Raw genomic sequence first — 20,161 nt, forward strand, 5'->3', positions numbered from 1 at the left:
CAACAGATGTCGTTGGGTCCCGTCGGGTTCGGGTCAGGTAGCCATGCTCTACCTAACGCACATTACATCCATTCTTTTTTAAATGATTACTATATACATATTTTCTGTTTATATTTTTTCTATTTCTATATCTTTTGAATTGTCATTTCTGTTATTTTCTATTTTTCACTCTCCTGTTCCAGTTTTCCTCTACACCCCAATGCTTCATTTTGTTCGGTCCCTGTTCTTTCTCTGATGTGAGTAATCTCCAATTTCTGCTCAACAAACTTTCACTTTTGTTTTTGCCAATCCCTAGCTTCTCACTTTCAGGCTCCTTTTTCTTTTAATTGCCTGCTTCAAACATTAAAATACAACTGGAACACAACGAACCTGCACATTACAGCAATCTTCATGATTACGGTTAAACAATGACCATATCCTTGAACATTTATTGTAAAAATATGCCGCCTTGCACTTAATTTGCCAAATCAATGTCTTAATTTTGGATAGCAGCAGTCCTTCTGAGACGGAGTTAAAACATTTTTTTTTAAATAAACGGCCGCCTCAACCTGTATGGTTTCTTTCCAATTCTGCTGCTGGTTGGTATCAATAGAGATGGGGCAGAGCTCCTGAGAGCTGTAAACAAATTAGGAAACGTAATGAAAAATGGCTTTAGAGTCATGGAGTTATACAGCACAGAAACAGGCCCTTTGGCCCATCGTGTCTGTGTCAGCCATCAAGCACCTATCTATTCTAATCCCATTTTCCAGCACTTGGCCCATAGCCCTGTATGCTATGATGTTTCAAGTGCTCATTTAAATACTCCTTCAATGTTGTGAGGGTTCCTGCCTCTACCACCGCTTTAGGTAATGTGTTCCAGATTCCAACCACCCTCTGGGTGAAAAGATTTTTCCTCAAATCCCCCTCCAAACCTCCTGCCCCTATTGATCCCTCTGCTAAGGGAAAAAGTTTCTTCCTATCTATCCTATCAATGCCCCTCATAATTTTGTATACCTCAACCAGGTGCCCCCTCATCCTTATCTGCGCTAAGGGAAACAACCCTAGTCTTTCCAGTCTTTCTTCATAGCTGAAATGGTCCAGCCCAGGCAACATCCTGATGAATGTCCTCTGCACCCTCTCCAGTGCAAGCACATCCTTCCTATAGTGCAGCAATCAAAACTGTACACAGTACTCCAGCTGTGGCCTAACTAGCGTTTTATACAGCTCCGTCATAACCTCCCTGCTCTTATATTCCGCAGCTAATGAAGGCAAGTATCCCATATGCCTTCCTAACATAATCTACCTGTGCTGCTGTCTTCAGCGATCTATGGACAAGTACACCAAGGTCCCTCTGACCCTCTGTACTTCCTAGGGTCCTAACATTCATTGGCTTGGCCATGTGAGCCACATGGAAGATGGCAGGATCCCCAAGGACGCATTGTACAGCGAGCTCGTCACTGGCATCAGACCCACCGGCCGTCCACGTCTCCGCTTTAAAGACATCTGCAAACGCAACATGAAGCCCTGTGACACTGACCACAAGTCGTGGGAGTCAGTTGCCAGTGATCGCCAGAGTTGGCGGACAGCCATAAAGGCGGGGCTAATGAGTGGCAGTCGAAGAGACTTAGCAGTTGGCAGGAAAAAAGACAGAAGCACAAGGAGAGAGCCAACTGTGTAACAGCCCCAACAACCAATTTTATCTGCAACGCCTGTCGAAGAGTCTGTCACTCTAGAATTGGCCTTTATAGCCACTCCAGGCACTGCTCCACAAACCACTGACCTCCTCTAGACGCTTACCCATTGTCTCTCGAGACAAGGAGGCCAAAGAAGACGACGATGACCATCCATTGTATATTCCCTTGCCTTTTTAGTCCTCCCAAAATCCATCACCTCACACTTCTCAAGATTAAATTCCATTTGCTACTGCTCTGCCCACCTTACCAGCCCATCTATATCGGCCTGTAATCGAAGGCTTTCCTCCTCACTATTTACAACACCAATTTTCGTGTCATCTGCAAAGTTACTGATCATACTTCCTATATTCACGTCTAAATCATTAATGTACTCTACAAACAGCAAGGGTCCCAGCACCAATCCCTGCATACACCACTGGTCACAGGCTTCCACTCGCAAAAACAACCCCCGACCATCACCTCTGCCTCCTGCCACTAAGCCAATCTTGGATCCAATTTGCCAAATTGCCCTGGATCCCATGGGCTCTTACCTTCTTAACCGATCTCCCATGCGAGACCTTATCAAAAGCCTTACTGAAGTCTATGTAGATTACATCAACTGCTTTACCCTCATCTACACATCTAGTCACCTCCTCGAAAAATTCAAACAAATTTGTTAGACACAATCTCCCCCTCACAAAGCCATGCTGACTATCCCTGATGAATTCCTGCCTCTCCAAGTAGAGATTAATCCTGTCCCTCAGAGTTTTTTCCAATAGTTTCCCGACCACTGATGTTAGACTCACTGGCCTGCAATTACATGGTTTGTCCCTGCTACCCTTCTTGAATAATGGTACCACATTCACTGTCCTCCAGTCCTCTGGTACCTCTCCTATGGCCAGAGAGGATTTGAAAATGTGTGTCAGAGCCCCCATCTCCTCCCTTGCCTCACATAACAGCCTGGGATACATCTCATCTGGGCCTCATGTTTTATCCACTTTTTAGCCCGCTAAAACAGCTAATACATCCTCCCTTTCAATGCGAATTTGTGCAAGTATATCACAATCCCCCTCCCTGATCTCTACACTACATCGTCCTTCTCCATAGTGAACACAGATAAAAGTAATCATTTAAAACTTCACCCGTGCGCTCCGGCTCCACACACAGATTGCCACTTTGGTCCCTAATGGGCCCTACTCTTTCCCTTAATATACTTATAGAACGTCTTAGGATTTTCCTTGATCTTGCCCGCCAGTGTTTTCTCTTGTCCCCTCATCGCTCTCCTAATTACTTTTTAAGTAACCCCCCCCCCTACACTTTCTATACTTCTCTAGGGCCTCCATTGTTTTCAGCGCAGTGAATCTGTCATAAGCCTCATTTTTTTTTTTTTATCCAATCCTCTATATCCCTTGACATCCAGGGTTCCCTGGACTTGTTGGTCCTACCCTTCACCTTTATGGGAACATGTTGGCCCTGAACACTCTCTATTTCCTTTTTGAATGACTCCCACTGGTCTGATGTCAACTTTCCTACAAGTAGCTGCTCCCAGTCCACTTTGGCCAGATCCTGTTTTATCATATTGAAACTGGCCTTTCCCCAATTCAGTACTTTTATTTCCAGTTCCTCTTTGTCCTTTTCCAAAGCTCCCCCATTGACACTTCTACCACTTGTCCAGCTTCATTCCCTAAGATTAGGTCCAGTACCGCCTCTTCTCTTGTAGGACTTTCTACGTGCTGGCTCAAAAAGCTCTCCTGGATGCACTTTAAGAATTTTGCCCCCTTTAAGCCTTTTGCACTAAGACTATCCCAGTTAATATTGGGGAAGTTGAAATCCCCCATTATTATTACACCTCTGAGATTTGCCTACATATCTGCTCTTCTATCTCTCCCTGACTGTTTGGAGGCCTATAGTACACTCCCAGCAAAGTGATTACCCCCTTTTTGTTTTTAAGTTCTACCCATACGGCCTCACTTGAGATATCTTCTAAGATATCAGCCCTCCTTACTGCAGTAATTGACTCCTTGATCAACAGTGCAATGCCACCTCCTCTTTTACCCCCTCCCCTGTCACGCCTGAAGATTCTATACCCTGGAAGATTGAGCTGCCAGTCCTGCCGTACCCTCAACCTGTGATAGCAATGTCATATCCCCATGTGTTAATCAGTGCCCTAAATTCATCTACCTTATTAGTAGGGAGGAAACACACCATCCTGGAGTCACGTTTGCGGCTACAGAAACACCTATCTGTACCCCTTACAATAGAATCCCCTATCACTATAGCCTTGCCACTCCTCTTCCTCCCCTCCTGTGCAGCTCAGCCACCCATGGTGCCATGAACTTGGCTCTTGCTGCTTTCCCCGAGCCATCTCCCCCAACAATATCCAAAGCGGTAGATCTGTTCAGGCTAGCTGACCACCCACTTCTGGTATTATATATCATAAAAATGTTACAACTGCACACGCTCCCCATCAATTTTTCCATTCTAAATTGCTATGTCCTCATTTATAATAGAAGTGGCATATGTAAACTTGTCATACTATCCTACTACTGAAGATGCTGCAGTACCACTACTGGCAGGAGGGTGCAACTTTGCATGATAAACAAAGACTTTCATTTATGTAGCACTTTTCACGACCTCTGAACATGCCAAACTGCTTTACAGCCAATTAAGTACTTATTGAAGTGTAGTCACTGCTGTAATGTAGGAAACAGAGCAGCTAATTTGCACACAGCTCGGCCCCACAAACAAACAGTGATGTGATAATGATCAGATATTTTCAGGTGTTGGTTGAGCGGTAAATATTGGCCAGGACATCAGAGAGAACTCCTCTGCTCCTCTTCAAAATAGCACCATTGGATCTTTTATGTCCACCTGAAAGGGAAGACTAACCTCGGTTTAACATATCCTAAAGACGGCACCCTCTGACAGTGCAGCACTCCCTCAGTACTGCACTGGAATGCCACACTAGATTTTGTGCTCAAGTTTCTGGAGTGGGACTTCAACCAGAGACCTTCTGATTTACAGGCAAGAGTGCTACCAGACAATGGACCAATAAAAACAATGTATGACTTTAAACAAAAATGGCACTGAATTATGCCAGCATACTCTGGTTCAGTTATCCTCTGCCCCTGAATACTACAGTTGGTCTTCACTCCTCATACACAATGTCATGGGAGATTGACCAATTTAACTTAACAATTCACTTAGAGAGCACCCCCCAATGTCTGACTGCAAAAATGCACCATCCAGTATGCTGCTGAACCATACAGGCAAGGAAAGTCTGAGGCTTAATCCTTGGTCTATGCAATTAACTGATTTCAGAGGCAGCAGTGAATAAACAATTGATATAAGTGTCCTGAAAAAGAACAAAAGGAAAAAAGTTAGCAAGGGTTCAGGCTCCTGATTACTATCCGGTGACTGCTTCTAAGAAGTGTTTGTGTGAACATCAGATTGACAGATCAGACTCAATTACCAAAACCTCCCTCAACAATCAACCAACCTCCTAACACTTCCTATCTGGACAAAAATGAAGTTAGTCGACTAAAGTAAAGCATTAGAAAACTACTGGCAACCACAAAAATGACGACCCTTCTTGAGTCAGTGTCCTTAAGCAGTGAAGGAAATACCAGTATTGGTGTAAAATTTTGTTTATAATTCCCTAATGAAGTGTTTTTGGATGTTTTATTATGTTAAAAGCGCTATAGAAATACAAGTGGCGTTGTTAATGCGTGTAGCATGCTCAGTCACACACAACTGTGTATTCACCAATCGAGTGCGCAGTAAAAAAGAAAAGCAATTCATTTTTTTCCTCACTAAAATGTGTTACATACACACGGTACACCACAGTTGCTTGTACATGGTTGAAGTTCCCACTATAAATATATTTAGAGTAATCTATGCATACACTTTGTGTGTTGCGCATTTACCTGTCACTCTTCGTACTATATGCAAATTCTGGCTCATACTTCGAAAACAGCAATACCAAAATTAGAAACTTCTGTCAGTAACAGAAAATATGTTACTGACCCAAGAGTGAGACATTTGCACACCTCTAACTGACCTCAAGAGTTATACTTGATAAAGAAAAATAGAAGAAAGCATGCCATTCTGATATAATAAAGAAAGCAAAATACTGCAGATGCTGGAAATCGGAAGTAAAAACAGGAAGTGCTGGAAGTACTCAGAAGGTCAGGCAGCATCTGTGGAGAGAGAAGCGGAGTTAACATTTCAGGTCTGCGATCTTTCATCAGAACTGGCAACGGTTAGAAAAGTATTGCATGGGAAGGTGCCGTGGGAAGACGACGAGGCGTTGGGGGCGATGGAGGAGTGGACCAGGGTGTCGCAGAGAAAACGATCCCTTCGGAATGCTGACAGGGGAAGACGTGTTTGGTGGTGGCATCACGCTGGAGGTGGCAGAAATGACGGAGGATGATCCTTTGGATGTGGAGGCTGGTGGGGTGAAAGGGAGGACAAGTGGAACCCCGTCGCGGTTCTGGCAGGGGGGTAAACTGGTGAGGGCAGAATGGTGCGGGAAATGGACCGCACACAGTTGAAGGCCCTGTCAACCACAGTGGGAGGGAAATCCTCGGTTGAGAAAAAAGGAAGACATGTCAGAAGCACTGTTGTGGAAGGTTGCATCATCAGAACACATGCATTGGAGACAGAGAAACTGGGAGAATGGGATGGGGCCCTTACAGGAAACGGTATCAGGAAGTGTAGTCAAGGCAGCCGTGGGAATTGTGGGCTTATAATGAATATTAGTGGACAGCCCATCCCCAGAGATGGAGACAGAGAAGTCGAGGAAGGGAAGGGACAGGAAGGGTCAGTGATGGACCACGTAAAGGTGAGAGAAGGGTGGAAATTGGAAGCAAAGTTGATGAAGTTTTCCAGTTCAGATCAAGAGCAGGAAGCGGCACCGATCGTTATCAATGTACCGAAAAAAAGAGGTGAGGGAGGGGGCATGAGTAGGACTGAAACAAGGAATGTTCGACATCTCCCACAAAAAGACAGGCATAACTAGGATCCATGCAGGTACCCATGGCAACACCTTTTATTTGAAGGAAGTGAGTGGAGTTGAAGGAGTTGTTGTTCCATGTGAGAACAAGTTCAGCCAGGCGGAGGAGGGTGGTGGTGGATGGGGACTGGTTGGGCCTCTGTTCAAGGAAGAAACGAGGAGCCCTCAGACCATTCTGGTGGGGGAATGGAGGTGTAGAGAGATTGGACGTCTATAGTGAAGATGAGGCAGTTAGGGTCGAAAATTCCTTGTTTAAGCCATTCTGATGTCTAATTAATCAGAGCATTAAGAACAATCCTGTAAATGGTTAAGAAATCAGAGTAATTAAACTCAGTCTAAGTCTCACACTCCTGCATTGTGCATCTACACACAGCTACACTTCAGCAGCAGGGTACATTGTATATTATATGGTTTTGTCCTTATGAAGCAGCACAGCTGCTGCCTCAGTAAGCAGCACCAAGAAGATCCGTTAATATGTTAAGTTACTCATATTATACTCTATTAGAATGCATGTGGTACATCCCACACATCTGTAATAGCATCGTCTGGACCACAAAATGTCTATTTATTGAAAGAATGCTGTCGGTGCGCCAATCAACAAAGAAATATTTCTTATTACACATCAGCTTAATGTGATTTTCTATATCTGTTGCAATAGACCTACATTACAAGGCTATTTTGAAAAGGCAGACAAGTTTTATACCCAGACTTTCTTATACGGTTTCATTGTCACACCATCCATAAGCAAAATGTAATATGATAGAGATTATCATCATACAGATTAAATATTCAGATGTTTTAGAATATCCTACATAATAAAATTTAAAGACTGCTTACCTGTTCTTGAGACACCAATGAATAGACATACAACGGCAGGAAAAGTCTGTTTAAAAGATGGTCCGTTAGTACGTCGTTCAGGAATTCACAGTTAATGATCAGGATATCATTCAAATAATGTAGGTGATCCAAATGTTCTGCTACCAGGTCACTCAATCTGGCTCTATTTCTATGCCTGTCATAACAAGAGTTAAAAATTACTGAGAACATCACCTATTTTGCAATATACAACACCTGTAAATTACAGCATCTAACCTCAACATTCAGGAAAGGCAAAGAAAAATATTTCTCCTTGTCCTAATAAACGAGGCAAACTCATTAATGCTTGTGGAATCTACTTTTATGTGCAAGTGCTTGAATCCCTTAAATGCGTAATAATGGAGAAAAGGAATGCTAGATCACTTTGCATTTACTTTATCATAGAAACAATTCTGGTACTGTACTAGAATAGTTTTGAAGTGTTGCAGGTCTACAGTAAGGAGTGAAGAATTATCAGGAAACTTAAAGGATTCAATAAACAAAAGTGAGCTTTTTTTAAAAAAAAAGGCATGGCAGAGAAATTCCCTGTTGAGCAACGCTACACAGACTATGTTGATTCACGGGGAGCAGGCAGCACCACAGGCAGCGACCTGTGACCCAGATGGCATTTCTCATTAATATGGTTGAAGAAAGTCACGTGGGCCACAGCCTGCCCCGAAGGAATCAACGCAGTCAAGGTAGCGCCACTTGAAGCGAATTAATTTCTCCGCAACCATGTTCAAATGAGAGATATGCATAAAGTATGAAAGGAGGTTGTTCAACTACAGCCCGGATTTCGAGGTCAGCAGCAGGGTCTTGAAGAAAGCTGCCCACAGCGATCTCTGTGGCATGCATTTCCCCTTTTCCGATGTTAATTTGATCTTGGCGCCAAGTCAAGGGGATCTCCAGGCATCCATCAATATTGATGGATAAGCAGCCAATCACATTAAAGTATTCTCACAGACAGCAAACCAGGAAGTAAAATATACTGATTATCCTTTCCTTTCAATTAAGTTTTTACAGAGAACAAAATAAAATGATTGGGTCATACATATGGGATTGAGGAAGAACTTAAATTATTAAAATTTGTTAATGGAATTTTAAAATGTGGATTTTTTTTTTTTAAATGGAGGAATTTGACATTCCACAAAAATATAGTGCTGCTCAACAGGGAATTTCTCCGCCATGCCTAATTTTTTTTTTTTTTAAAAAAGCTCACTTTTGTTCATAGAATCCTTTAAGTTTCCTGATAATTCTTCAGCACTTCTTACTGCAGACCTGCAGCACTCCAAACCTATTCTAATACAGTACCAGAATTGTCTATATGAAAAAGACATAAGTAAATGCAAAGTGATCTAGCATTCCTTTTCGCCATTATTACACATTTAAGGGATTCAAGCACGCACATAAAAGTAGATTCCACAAGCATTAATGAGTTTGCCTCGTTTATTAGGACCAAAAAGGTTTTGCAGCAGCAATTTTGAACTTATTCAACAACGTGTAATTTTTTTCAAGGGTTCTAACAGTGAGACCAATATTCTAAATGGGCAAGTTCTCATCAGTTCTGTGATTTCTAACTAATTGCAGACTGGGGGAACTTCAACAGTGTACACTATGGAGAAGGGTAGAATAACCATCAACAATTTCTGGATTTCTGCATTTAACTACGCATGTGTGGACTCCAGAAGCTGCTGTCAGTTTCAGAGGAGTAATGACGGCGAACGCTGATAATTTCAACATCATCATGATGGCAAAACCAGGCTCTTGCTTTATTTTAAAGTTAAGAGTTTAAAAACAAAAATTCTTAAATTAATAGCAAAGCTTTTTTTGTTGATATACCCACTCATCAAATTTGTCAAAAATTTAAGAGAATAAATGTTACTGTTTTGTAACGGCCCTTAGCAAAGTCAGCAGCATGTTAAAGAAGTGTTGCTCATTCATGACTTGCAGTGAAGTGTAATATCAGTTTCTTTTGAACATCCATTACTAGCAGCTCAAATGGATCCTAGCAGTGGCTTGAACAAAATTGGTGCTGATATTGAAATTCCTACTGATGCAGGTTATATATTAACCAGCCAAAGTTTCACTTCTTATGAAACAATGTGCTACACATACAAAATGCAGTTTAACTGAGCCCTTCACAATACAGATAGCAAAGTACACAAGAATTCTTTCCAGGTGTTACAAAACATTTCGAAACTTACTCTTCGTCAGTTTGCACACAGTTGTCCAACTCAATCACATGGCTTCCAATGAACCAAACCAAATTGGAGAAATAGGGAACTGCTGTTTTGTCTCTGATGTAGTGCAGCATAAGCTGGTTGTCCACTGTCCACATATAAAAGCAAAACAGAGCTCCATGTTACAGAATGCAAAACTGAAACTCTGCATCTCAGTACCACGGTCTAAAACACCTTCAGCATCCAACTACAATATTATTTCTGAAATAAATATGGTCTTCATTTAACCTTGAAAGCATCATTTTACTATCTCATGCTCACAATGCTTTAATCACAGTCACTGACCTTCAAATCTACTTGGCACTATTCAAACTTGCTGAACTGGCACTTTACTTAAAAACTTTTTTTTTTAAGTTCACAAAACTCTAGGGGCATTTATTTTAAATTCTTTGGTTATCTATCGGGTTTATTTTTTTTTTACCAAAAACACATTTATGCTTGTGAATCCACTGTTGCTAAATCAGACTGCTTATCTGACATCCATACTGACAAGCAAAAATTTTCCCCAATTAAATATTGTCTGCAGTCCCCGCTACAAACTCCATTCCTCTCCCTGGCAACTGTCAGAGGCTAAACCAGACTGTTCACAACCTCAGTGTCATATGACCCGGAGATTAGCTTCCAAACACATATTTGCACCGTCACTAAGACTGCCTATTTCTTCCTCCATAATGTCGCTCTAGTCCACCCACTTCAGCTCATCGGCTGCTGAAACCTTCATCAATGCCTTTGTTACTACTAAACTTGACTATTCCAATGTAATCTTGGCCAGCTTCCCACATTCTACCCTTTGTAAACTTGAGGTCATCTAAAACTCTGCTGCCCATGGCCTTACTCGCACCAAGTCCTGTTCGCCTATCACACCTGTGCTCCCTGACCTACACTGACTCCCAGTCAAGCAACGTTTTGATTTTAAAACCCATCCTCGTTTTCAAATCCCTCCATGGCCTTGCCCTTTCCCATCTCTGCAATCTCCTCCAACCCCACAAGCTTCCGAGATATCTGCGCTCATCTAATTCTGGCCTCTTGACAGTCCACAACTTTAATTGCTCCAGTAATGGTGATCATGCATTCAACTGCCTTGCCCCTAAAACTATGAAATTCCCTCAGACGCTGTTTCCTCCTTTAAGCTGTCTTCTTTGCCTAAACCTTTGGCCATCTGCCCTATATCTCCTTATGTGGCTCAGTGTCAAATTCTGCTTTATAACACTCATGAAGCATCTTGGAACATTTTTTATGACGTTAATGGGTGCTACATAAATACAAGTTGTTGTCGCTGTCAGTGATTGGCTGAATTTCTTTCAGTACATTAATCATTTGATATGACAATTGCTTTGGCAATTGGTATTAGTTAAATTATCAGATGTTTACATGCATGCTTAGAGCTATCGTTTCACCACAGAATACTGGGAATTGGTATCGCAATTACAAACAACTTACAATAATATTTACTTCCACCAATCCACATTTCAGAGTTTTGAATGAACTAGTTAATAGCAAAATATACAGCCTTCACATACTTTAAACACCTTTATGTAAGCTCTAATCTTGAAAATGTGGTGGCTTCAGATAGTCTAGTGGATATAACACTACACGATTTCACCAAGCCCACATGATCAGAGATTTGATTCCCAGTCTGTGTTGGGTTAGTGTGTTTGTAGATAAGATCAGATAGCGCCCCAGCAGAGGGAGGGAAATAAAAGATCAGCCAGCGTTCCCATTCATGAGAAGAATGAGCCAGTAACCAGAAGACTATCATCCCCTCTGTTTTCAAGACAGGGGTGGGGAAGGGGAAATATGTGCTGGATTTACAGACTCACTTCATACTTTAAGACTATTTTGATTGATTTTTAATTCTAGGCAACTTTACGTTGAGTTTTCTCACAAATAGCACACAATTAATTTGAACAATTTTCCTGGCAGTCATCTACAAAACTAACAAAATACTAATGTATATTTCAAAATACAAAACAAAAGCTTTTGTTTTGCACAAGTTGCACCTACACAAATTTGGTGAAAGGGAATTTAGGTAAAACAAATTTTTTTTAAATCTTTTCGCTGTAGCCAAGGTTTATAGCCTCTATTATCATTTGATCAGTTATTCCTAAATATGAATCTTAATGGGTCACATGATGGTTGTATGTTCAAACAATAACAAGTGACTTAAAACAAATTCTGAAAGATGCATCATTTTGTTTGAAAAGTTGTTTCTGTCTGCACATTTTTAATAGACCAAAGGACATATGCTTTTATAAAGTAATGTAGCAACCGCTGGAGTGCAAAACAAGAGTGTTTTTGAAAGCATAAAATCAAGTACACTCCCAACTTAAAAAGCTCGGAATACTTTCTAGTGAAACTGGCCATCGTGACTACCAGTTTTATTCTACATTATCAGCAAGATTTAAAGTTGCATGGGGTGAAGGGAGAATTATCTGGAGGCTTGTATGCAGTCATATAACATCCATTTTAGCAAACAAAAATAACAGATGATTTACACAGTACCCATATTGCCACCCATCAAAATGAGGAAAATTTAGAAACCATTCCTGAACCCAAAAAGATTTTCCCTCCTCTTTCCAAACAGATGTTCAGCTATTTACGGGGCTTCACTTCTAGTACATTCAATGGCCACGTTTCTCACTTTTTTTCAAAATTAAGGTGGTTTTGTTTGTGTGGAAAATTTGGCTGACAAGGAAAAACCATTTTTACCAAATTCAAGCCATCCTTAATTTAAATTACCCAGTAATCTTCAGAACATAAAACTAAAATATAATCTATCTGATGCATAGCACAACAAATCTAATAAGAAGCCTTGCTTATTTCTTAAGTGCAAGGAAGCATCGATAACAAACCCTAAAACTTTAAAAGGTTAATCAACTTACATGACACTGGAATGTGGTAGATTGGAATCATCATTGAAGAAAGGACAAAAACAGAACAGTTAATAAGACAAGAATTTGGAGAGCACAACATCATCCAGAACAATAGCCTAGCTGTAATAGGAAGTACACAGAACTAGGAGAGACAGGAGGTTATCAATCTTTATAACTACAGGAGACCAGCAAAAATACTGCAAGAAAAGCTACCATGTGCAGACTGCCTTTAAAAAGAACCATTAGCCCTGTCAATATCTGTAATTATTCCAATGCACAAAAACTTTCCACAATTTTTGTGGTGGGAAAGGAACAAAAAAAAAAAACAAGTTTTGGGGTGCAGTGTTCATCAAAGTGGATGACATCAGTGCTGGTGAATAGAACAATCTGCTAGCTTTTGTATCCAGCACCACTCAGTTCCAGGTCAAGTTAAGCACAGATTTTATGGAATGTACAGCTCCCTCTAGATGTACTGATCACATCTGCAACCTGTGCCTGTGAGGTATTTTACTACCATCCCATTGGCTTCTCTGACTAAGCAGTTTTGCACTCTGGAATCAGTTTCACTTCACAGTTGAAAATGGCATCAACCTGGACTGGATTTAAACTAGATCCACAGGTTGCATGTACCACTCACTCCTTTGATTCTTAAAGGAAGTGCATTAAGACTGAGAGCATGTCATGCACTTTACCGATATATGAATAAAATTGGTGCCTCCCCATCACAGACATATTACAACATTAGAAAATATATTTTATTCAGTTGCGAGCTGCTTTGCAGCAATTATGCTTCACAAATGATGACCATAATATGACCACTTCAAAGTAATCGTTTGCACTATTAAGCGTAGGAAAATTAAACACAACTTTACAGCAGAAAAAATCCTGCAATAAATTTGTCTATAACAATTCCACTGCAAAAGTTGAAAGTGCAAGAGAATGGTTTCCTTCCCCAATATTATGCAGAATGTATTTTTTCTAGGAGAAGAAAATAAGACTTTACAGTTGGTAGCTTGGTGGACTAACTAAGATGTTGGGACACAGGATCCCTATTAGCAGGTTCCCAACTCAGGAAATTCGAGATCAACACGGAGGGAAGAAAAACTGCTTCTGCATCCAGATGAAGGAAATAATTGCAGAGAACAACCTATATTGTATCACGTGGCACACAAGATAAATTACATTCTTCAAAATTTGGGGTTCACGGATTTGGAACAGTGCCATTCCACTACAGGATTTGACGCATGTTCTCAAATAAGATTCAATTATTGTTTTGATGAGAGCGCAAATAATTTTAAATTGTGACCATTTCTGCAGCACTACAATTAATCAGGTTTACGCCTAGTACCATGGAACAAAAATTCCAGCACCTGTCAACAACACCAGGCTATGCTACAGACAAAAATGGAGTTCAATAAAAGAGGATACTGACTTAAATGCAGTCAAGAGAACGGTCAGTGATTTCTTTAATTTATCACCAAGTAAAACAAACTGTGTTCTGGTCCTTTCATTAGACTGCTACGGACAGCTTCTTTCACATTTGACAAACTGTGCATGCACTACATTTCTTAATACAATTCAAAATATATTATATAATGCATTTCCTTTTGAGTTCAATGCTCAGCATGCAATTTAGCCTAGGTGGAAAATTAAAGACAAAACCATACACCATAATAGCTCCTGGGAATGAATTCCAAACTTAATCTTGCATAAGCATGCATGCAAGATTCATACTAGGGTTAGTTTATAGATTTGCAGAACAAAGAAAATTACTTTATTGGATATGACGAAGGGAAGAGAGAAAGGCAAGTTTTTTTTTTAAGCATTTTTAACAGCAATTACCAGAGAAAAACAGGGGATAAAAGTTTCAATATTACAATTGTACAATTTTATTTGCAAATAAAACACTTTCATTCTTAAGAATGAAGTCCTTCAGTCTACTAGCAGGCTATAATTTAAAAACTCTTAGTAAGATATTTTCAAATGAACATCACAACTAGTGCTAAAATCATATCTCAAAACACAAAATGCATGCTAGCTTGTTATAACATGCCTTCTGTCAGAATCTTGAAAGCATTCACTAAATGACAACAATGTATAATCATACAGCACTGCACTCACCTTTATACACATTAAGGGTGATTGTCCTGACAGCAATTCTGACCATGCTCTCTGGGTGGTTGAAAAATTTAATGGCCTCCGTGTACAGGGCAAAATCATTAGTGTGCTAGAATTATGGGAGACAAGAAGAGTTGAACCAGTAAGTGTACTAGGCCTTAGTTACAAGGATTAAATATTTCTATTCTTTCTTGTTATCAAGTTTCACAATGCTCTTTTCAACTGCTAGGAATGTGCAGCACGGTGGTACAGCCTGATGGAGTTTAAACACTGCAGCAGGTGTAGGTTTGTACCCGTGGTTCACAATTTCACCCGTGGTTCACAATTTCACCCGTGGTATCCTCCAAAAGGTGTTAATTGCAGGTCAAGCATTTCTCCCACAGTAAGAGGAGTAAAATAACTGAAGCAAACAAACAGCAAAATCCAATCTCACATACCTCCTAGCAATAGGTTACAGTGCAGCATTAACACAGATCTGGAAATAGATCCCTTAATGTGCATAGTATTGGGAGGCCACAGTTAGGGGGAAAATATGATAACTTCAAATCTACAAAGATAAGTTGTGAGACAGATAGCCAAAATAAGCAAATTACAAGGAGGAAATATGTTCAGAATGGTGGTTAACTGGAAGCTCCAAAGACAAGTTTCCAAGAAATTATCACTGACATATTTTGCAGATCAACATTATTTCTCTCGAGTTATTTATAAAGGAAAAGCCAAGGTATATAGCAGTGTAGCCATCTGTCACTGTGTTGGGAGAGAAATTCAACATGAAACACTGTCCAGGGGAGTGCCATAATTTCTTGCTTCTAGTTGGGTCAGATGACATCACTTGTGAATTACCTGTTTCTCAGCTTTACAACAATGTTGCATAGTCAGCAGATTATTTTAGCCAAAAACGCAATAAAATGAAAATCTTCCTATATAATGGTTACCAGTCGATCAGAGAAATACCAGAAGGAAAAGGAAAGTAAAGGAGAAGCTTCCAGTTCTGAAATTGACATTTCACATCTATTCAGGAATTAAATCTAATAATGTTTTAATTTCATTTAAAATGGATATCATTTCAAATCATATCAAATCTTCTATCAAGATCAAAATTTCAGTGGAAAGCTATGTTGTACAGCTGCAGTTGAAATTTTAAAATCTAAACTAGTGCATTTTACCCAGAATGCTTCACAAGAAGGGGGTTAAAGGAATCTTTCCTCAGCTGATGGGAACACATGCAATCATAGCTGCTGACACATGAACAGATAACTAAAAGGACCATGTTGGCTAGCTAACTACTGAAATTTTCTATTTTTTTTTTAAAACAAAGTTATTATTTAACAAACTGCGAGGCACTAATCTCCAAATATTATGCTGACAAACTTACAAAGCATACATGGTTGTAATTTGATTATAGTTCAATGGGAGATTAAACTTGTGATCCAGTTGTTTTGACAGCTGTACACGTGGCATCACTTTGTAAATGATTACATTAGTAATTCACTGACGTGATTATTGTAATGTGTACAGCATCTGTGATCCTTGAAAAACCAGTATCATGCTTGGAAAGTCTGTGGCCCAAAGATATTAAGTGTGACATTACCCCACCCATGACATTAAAAGACTTTTAAAATGGCTCATGCCCTAATGCTTCAGCAATTCACTTAATTCGAAAAAAAATCCTTCCAATTCACACACAGATTTTTAAAAAACCTCATGATCAGTTATCATATGTGCCATATTACTTGGGGGATGCTCGAAAGTAATTTCTAATCAACTACAATTCTGTTCATTTTATTTTATATTACAGATGCTTTTGGAATATGCTATGTAGGGGAGATCAGAGTGATCAATACTATTATCCAAGAATGGCTTACACACAGCAACAAAACATTTTAAAGCACAAAGATTTGATGGATGGGCCATCTGCGCTGAATTCATATGATGGAATGGATTCCAGAAAAAGATCAACTAGGAAGTTGTGGCAAGAATAGAAGTCTAACAAAGGGCAGACACGTGTGATGCTAACAAAGAAGATCGTAACGGTGAGATCTTATAGCATCCATGGCCAATCCAGACAACTGACTAAAGTACTGTAATACCACAGATACATATGACATTTTTTTAAAAAACAGCACAATGCAGACGCGGGAAGGATAGAATGTGAATTTGCATGTGCAACACTTCACACTGCTGAGGTTCCAAACTTAGCAACATCACTGTGGAGGACTGCCAAGTAAAGGCAAAATGTTTCTCCATCAGAACAGAAACCAAGGGATAAGCCAACCAAGGCCATTCTCTTCGCTCTTCCAGTTACTGGATTTAAATTGGCATTGCCAGAGATCAGGAAACATCATCGACCACGGAAAAAAAACTGCATATGAAGGAAATCTAAAAATAAAACAGACAAAGCTGGAAATACTCAGCATATCAGCTAACATCCATGAGAAAACAGAAATCAATGTTTTATGTCCAAGACCCACTCTCAAGACCTGTATGTCTTTTATTTCCATATGTTGTATATATCTTTTCTTTCTCTATGCATCCCTTTGTCTCCTGTTAATATCAGTTCTGCCACTTAAACACCTCCTGTTCTCCACCCAAGCATTTCACAAGTCATTCCACTTCTTTTCCTGTGTGTCTTTTATCCCATTCTTCCTTTTTAAAGATTCATCTCTGGTATCTTCCAATCCTGAGGAATGGCCCAATAACAATGCTGATTCTCCTGTTCCATGAACGCAACCTCACCTGCTGAGTATTTCTAGCCTTTTTTGTTTTAATAACACATCACCTACCCTCTATCACAAATAGAGTATGGTGCAGAGAGAAAAGGTAGAAATTAAGAGGTTTTACAAATCACAACAAATAATGAAAAGTTGAGCCCAACTTTGCTATAGTTCCATGGGCAAATATGCCACATATATGGCACTGAGCAACAGGGACCAAGATATCAGGTCCTATCCTTGGTCCATACTGGATAACATCTCAATTGGCACTTTTTACAAACACCAAGTCATTGGTCTTGAGGTTTAAAAAAAACTACAGATCCAGCTCCTGATTGGTAACTACTGACACCTGCTGGAGTGGATTTGTATGAAAGTTGGACAAGCGTATGCTTTGACTTAAATACAATAAATGAATAGCCCATCAAGTCAACTATCCTGGTCCACAAGTAAAAAATAGTTTCTTGGGTGAGGTACCAGAGAGCTGTGGGCATTATGGAACCATAATCCAGCATAAATCATTACTTTCATCAGAGCGGAGGAGCAAGGAGAAGAAAATTGATGGTTGGAACTAAGGCAAAGACCACTGCCTCAGGATCTTATATTTAACATAATATAACTTCTCACACAATGAGTTAATACAGTCCATATAGATTTTACTGTACTTTGTGAATACTTATGTTATAATGGCATAGGACCTAGGCTTCCGGCTTTTACAGGTTATATGCATCAGACAGTAAATACAGTGCTCATCTCATCATAACACTCAAATGCTACAGAGTAGCACACTGGTGTATCAATGTATTATGCACAGAACACATGGGAACTGGGCATGAATCCGTCTCAAGATAAGTGGGTCAATGAGGTAGGGGCAAGCAGAAGAGTTTGGGTACTAAGCAAAAGTCAAATATTTTCCCGAAGGAAGGGGGCAGGAAGGAATTAAACACATTTCAAGGATTAACCCTAGAAGCTCTCATGATTTTTCAGCTGTAATAAAACAGCATTTCAGGGTTTGAGAATGAAGGTAGTTGTTGGGGGTGGGGGGGGGGGGGGTGTGGAAGGAAGATAAGGAAGAGGGTGCTACAAAGTCAAAAAACACTTGAAAAATTATCGGTTAAAGAACTATGCTGTGCATGAAGACTAAATTCATGCTGCAACAAAAGCCTATATGTTGATAATTCAGCTCTAATTGACAACATGCACATTTGGAGAGCAATAGCAATGTTAGCCATTTCAAATTTACAACTTTCTGTGGTTACATTTATCTTTCAACAGTGTTGGGGTGACCTCTGCTGGACAGGATAATTTACTTCATACCAAACAAATCAGGATTCACATGGGAAGAGTTTATTTTCATAGAGTCATAGAGAGATAACAGCACTAAAACAGGCCCTTCGGCCCACCGAGTCTATGCTGGCCATCAACCACCCATTTATACTAATCCTACATTAATCCCATATTCCCTACCACATCCGCACAATTCTGCTACCACTTACCAACACTAGGAGCAATTTACAATGGCCAATTTACCCATCAACCTGAAAATCTTTGGCTGTGGGAGGAAACCAGAGCACCTGACGGAAACCCACGCAGTCACAGGGAGAACTTGCAAACTCCGCACAGGCAGTACCAGAATTGAACCCGGGTCATTGGAGCTGTGAGGCTGCGGTGCTAACCACTGCACCATTAAATAATGACTAATTTCTGCTGTTCATATATATTTTCCACATTAGCATTTCTATCATGAAAATTGACTGGAATATTAGTTATAAAAATAATGTAATTTGGGTTTGGAGGGTCAGAGTAGACACTCTGCACCGTGGCGCAGTGGTTAGCACCGCAACCTCACAGCTCCAGCGACCCGGGTTCAATTCCGGGTACTGCCTGTGTGGAGTTTGCAAGTTCTCCCTGTGTCTGCGTGGGTTCCCTCCGGGTGCTCCGGTTTCCTCCCACATGCCAAAGACTTGCAGGTTGATAGGTAAATTGGCCATTAGAAATTGCCCCTAGTATAGGTAGGTGGTAGGGAAAATACAGGGACAGGTGGGGATGTGGTAGGAATATGGAATTAGTGTAGGATTAGTATAAACGGGTGGTTGATGGTCGGCACAGACTCGGTGGGCCGAAGGGCCTGTTTCAGTGCTGTATCTCTAAACTAAACTCCACATTTCAAGAATTCCATAAAAGTCAACACTATTATTTTATAAAAGTTATATAGAGGGGCGGTAGCATAGTGGTAATGTTACTGGACTAATATTCCAAAGGCCTAGACTAATGCTCCAGAGATACAAGTTCAAATCCCACCATGGCAGCTGGAGGAATTTAAATTCAATTAATACATCTGCAATTCGTCTCATTAATCACAAACTGCCAGATTGTTGTAAAAATCCATCTTGTTCACTAATGTTCTGCGGGGGAGGAAATCTACTGTCCTTACCTGGTCTGGCCTACATGCAACTCCAGATCCACAGAAATGATTCTCAACTTCCCCTGAAATGGCCTAGCAAGCCACTCAATTGTACTGAACTGCTACAGGAAAAAGGCACTGGGAAAGAAAAAAGCACCTACACCACAGGGGCTGAAGCAGTTCAAGAAGGCTGCTCACCATCACCTTCTGAAGGGCAGTGAATGCTGGCCTTGCCTGCGATGCTCAGATCCCAAAATGAATTTATCTTTATAGTTCTTCAAAATATGACCCTTT

The 20,161-nt window shown here is 40.3% G+C and overlaps 1 protein-coding gene across 1 annotated transcript in view; it reads right to left on the minus strand.

Annotated features, from left to right (window-relative positions):
* The window catches only part of clec16a (C-type lectin domain containing 16A), a 302,517-nt gene that overhangs the window by 269,150 nt on the left and 13,206 nt on the right, over nucleotides 1–20,161 (minus strand). The window contains exons 5-8 of the mRNA XM_068056378.1: nucleotides 14,756–14,861; nucleotides 12,644–12,649; nucleotides 9,726–9,849; nucleotides 7,504–7,678 (exon numbers count right to left, since the gene is read on the minus strand). Of these exons, the coding sequence (XP_067912479.1) occupies nucleotides 7,504–7,678; nucleotides 9,726–9,849; nucleotides 12,644–12,649; nucleotides 14,756–14,861 (411 nt within the window). The remainder of the gene's footprint in view (nucleotides 1–7,503; nucleotides 7,679–9,725; nucleotides 9,850–12,643; nucleotides 12,650–14,755; nucleotides 14,862–20,161) is intronic.

The sequence above is a fragment of the Heterodontus francisci genome, chromosome 24 (genome assembly GCF_036365525.1).
Source record: "Heterodontus francisci isolate sHetFra1 chromosome 24, sHetFra1.hap1, whole genome shotgun sequence".
NCBI classification, from domain to species: Eukaryota; Metazoa; Chordata; class Chondrichthyes; order Heterodontiformes; family Heterodontidae; genus Heterodontus; species Heterodontus francisci.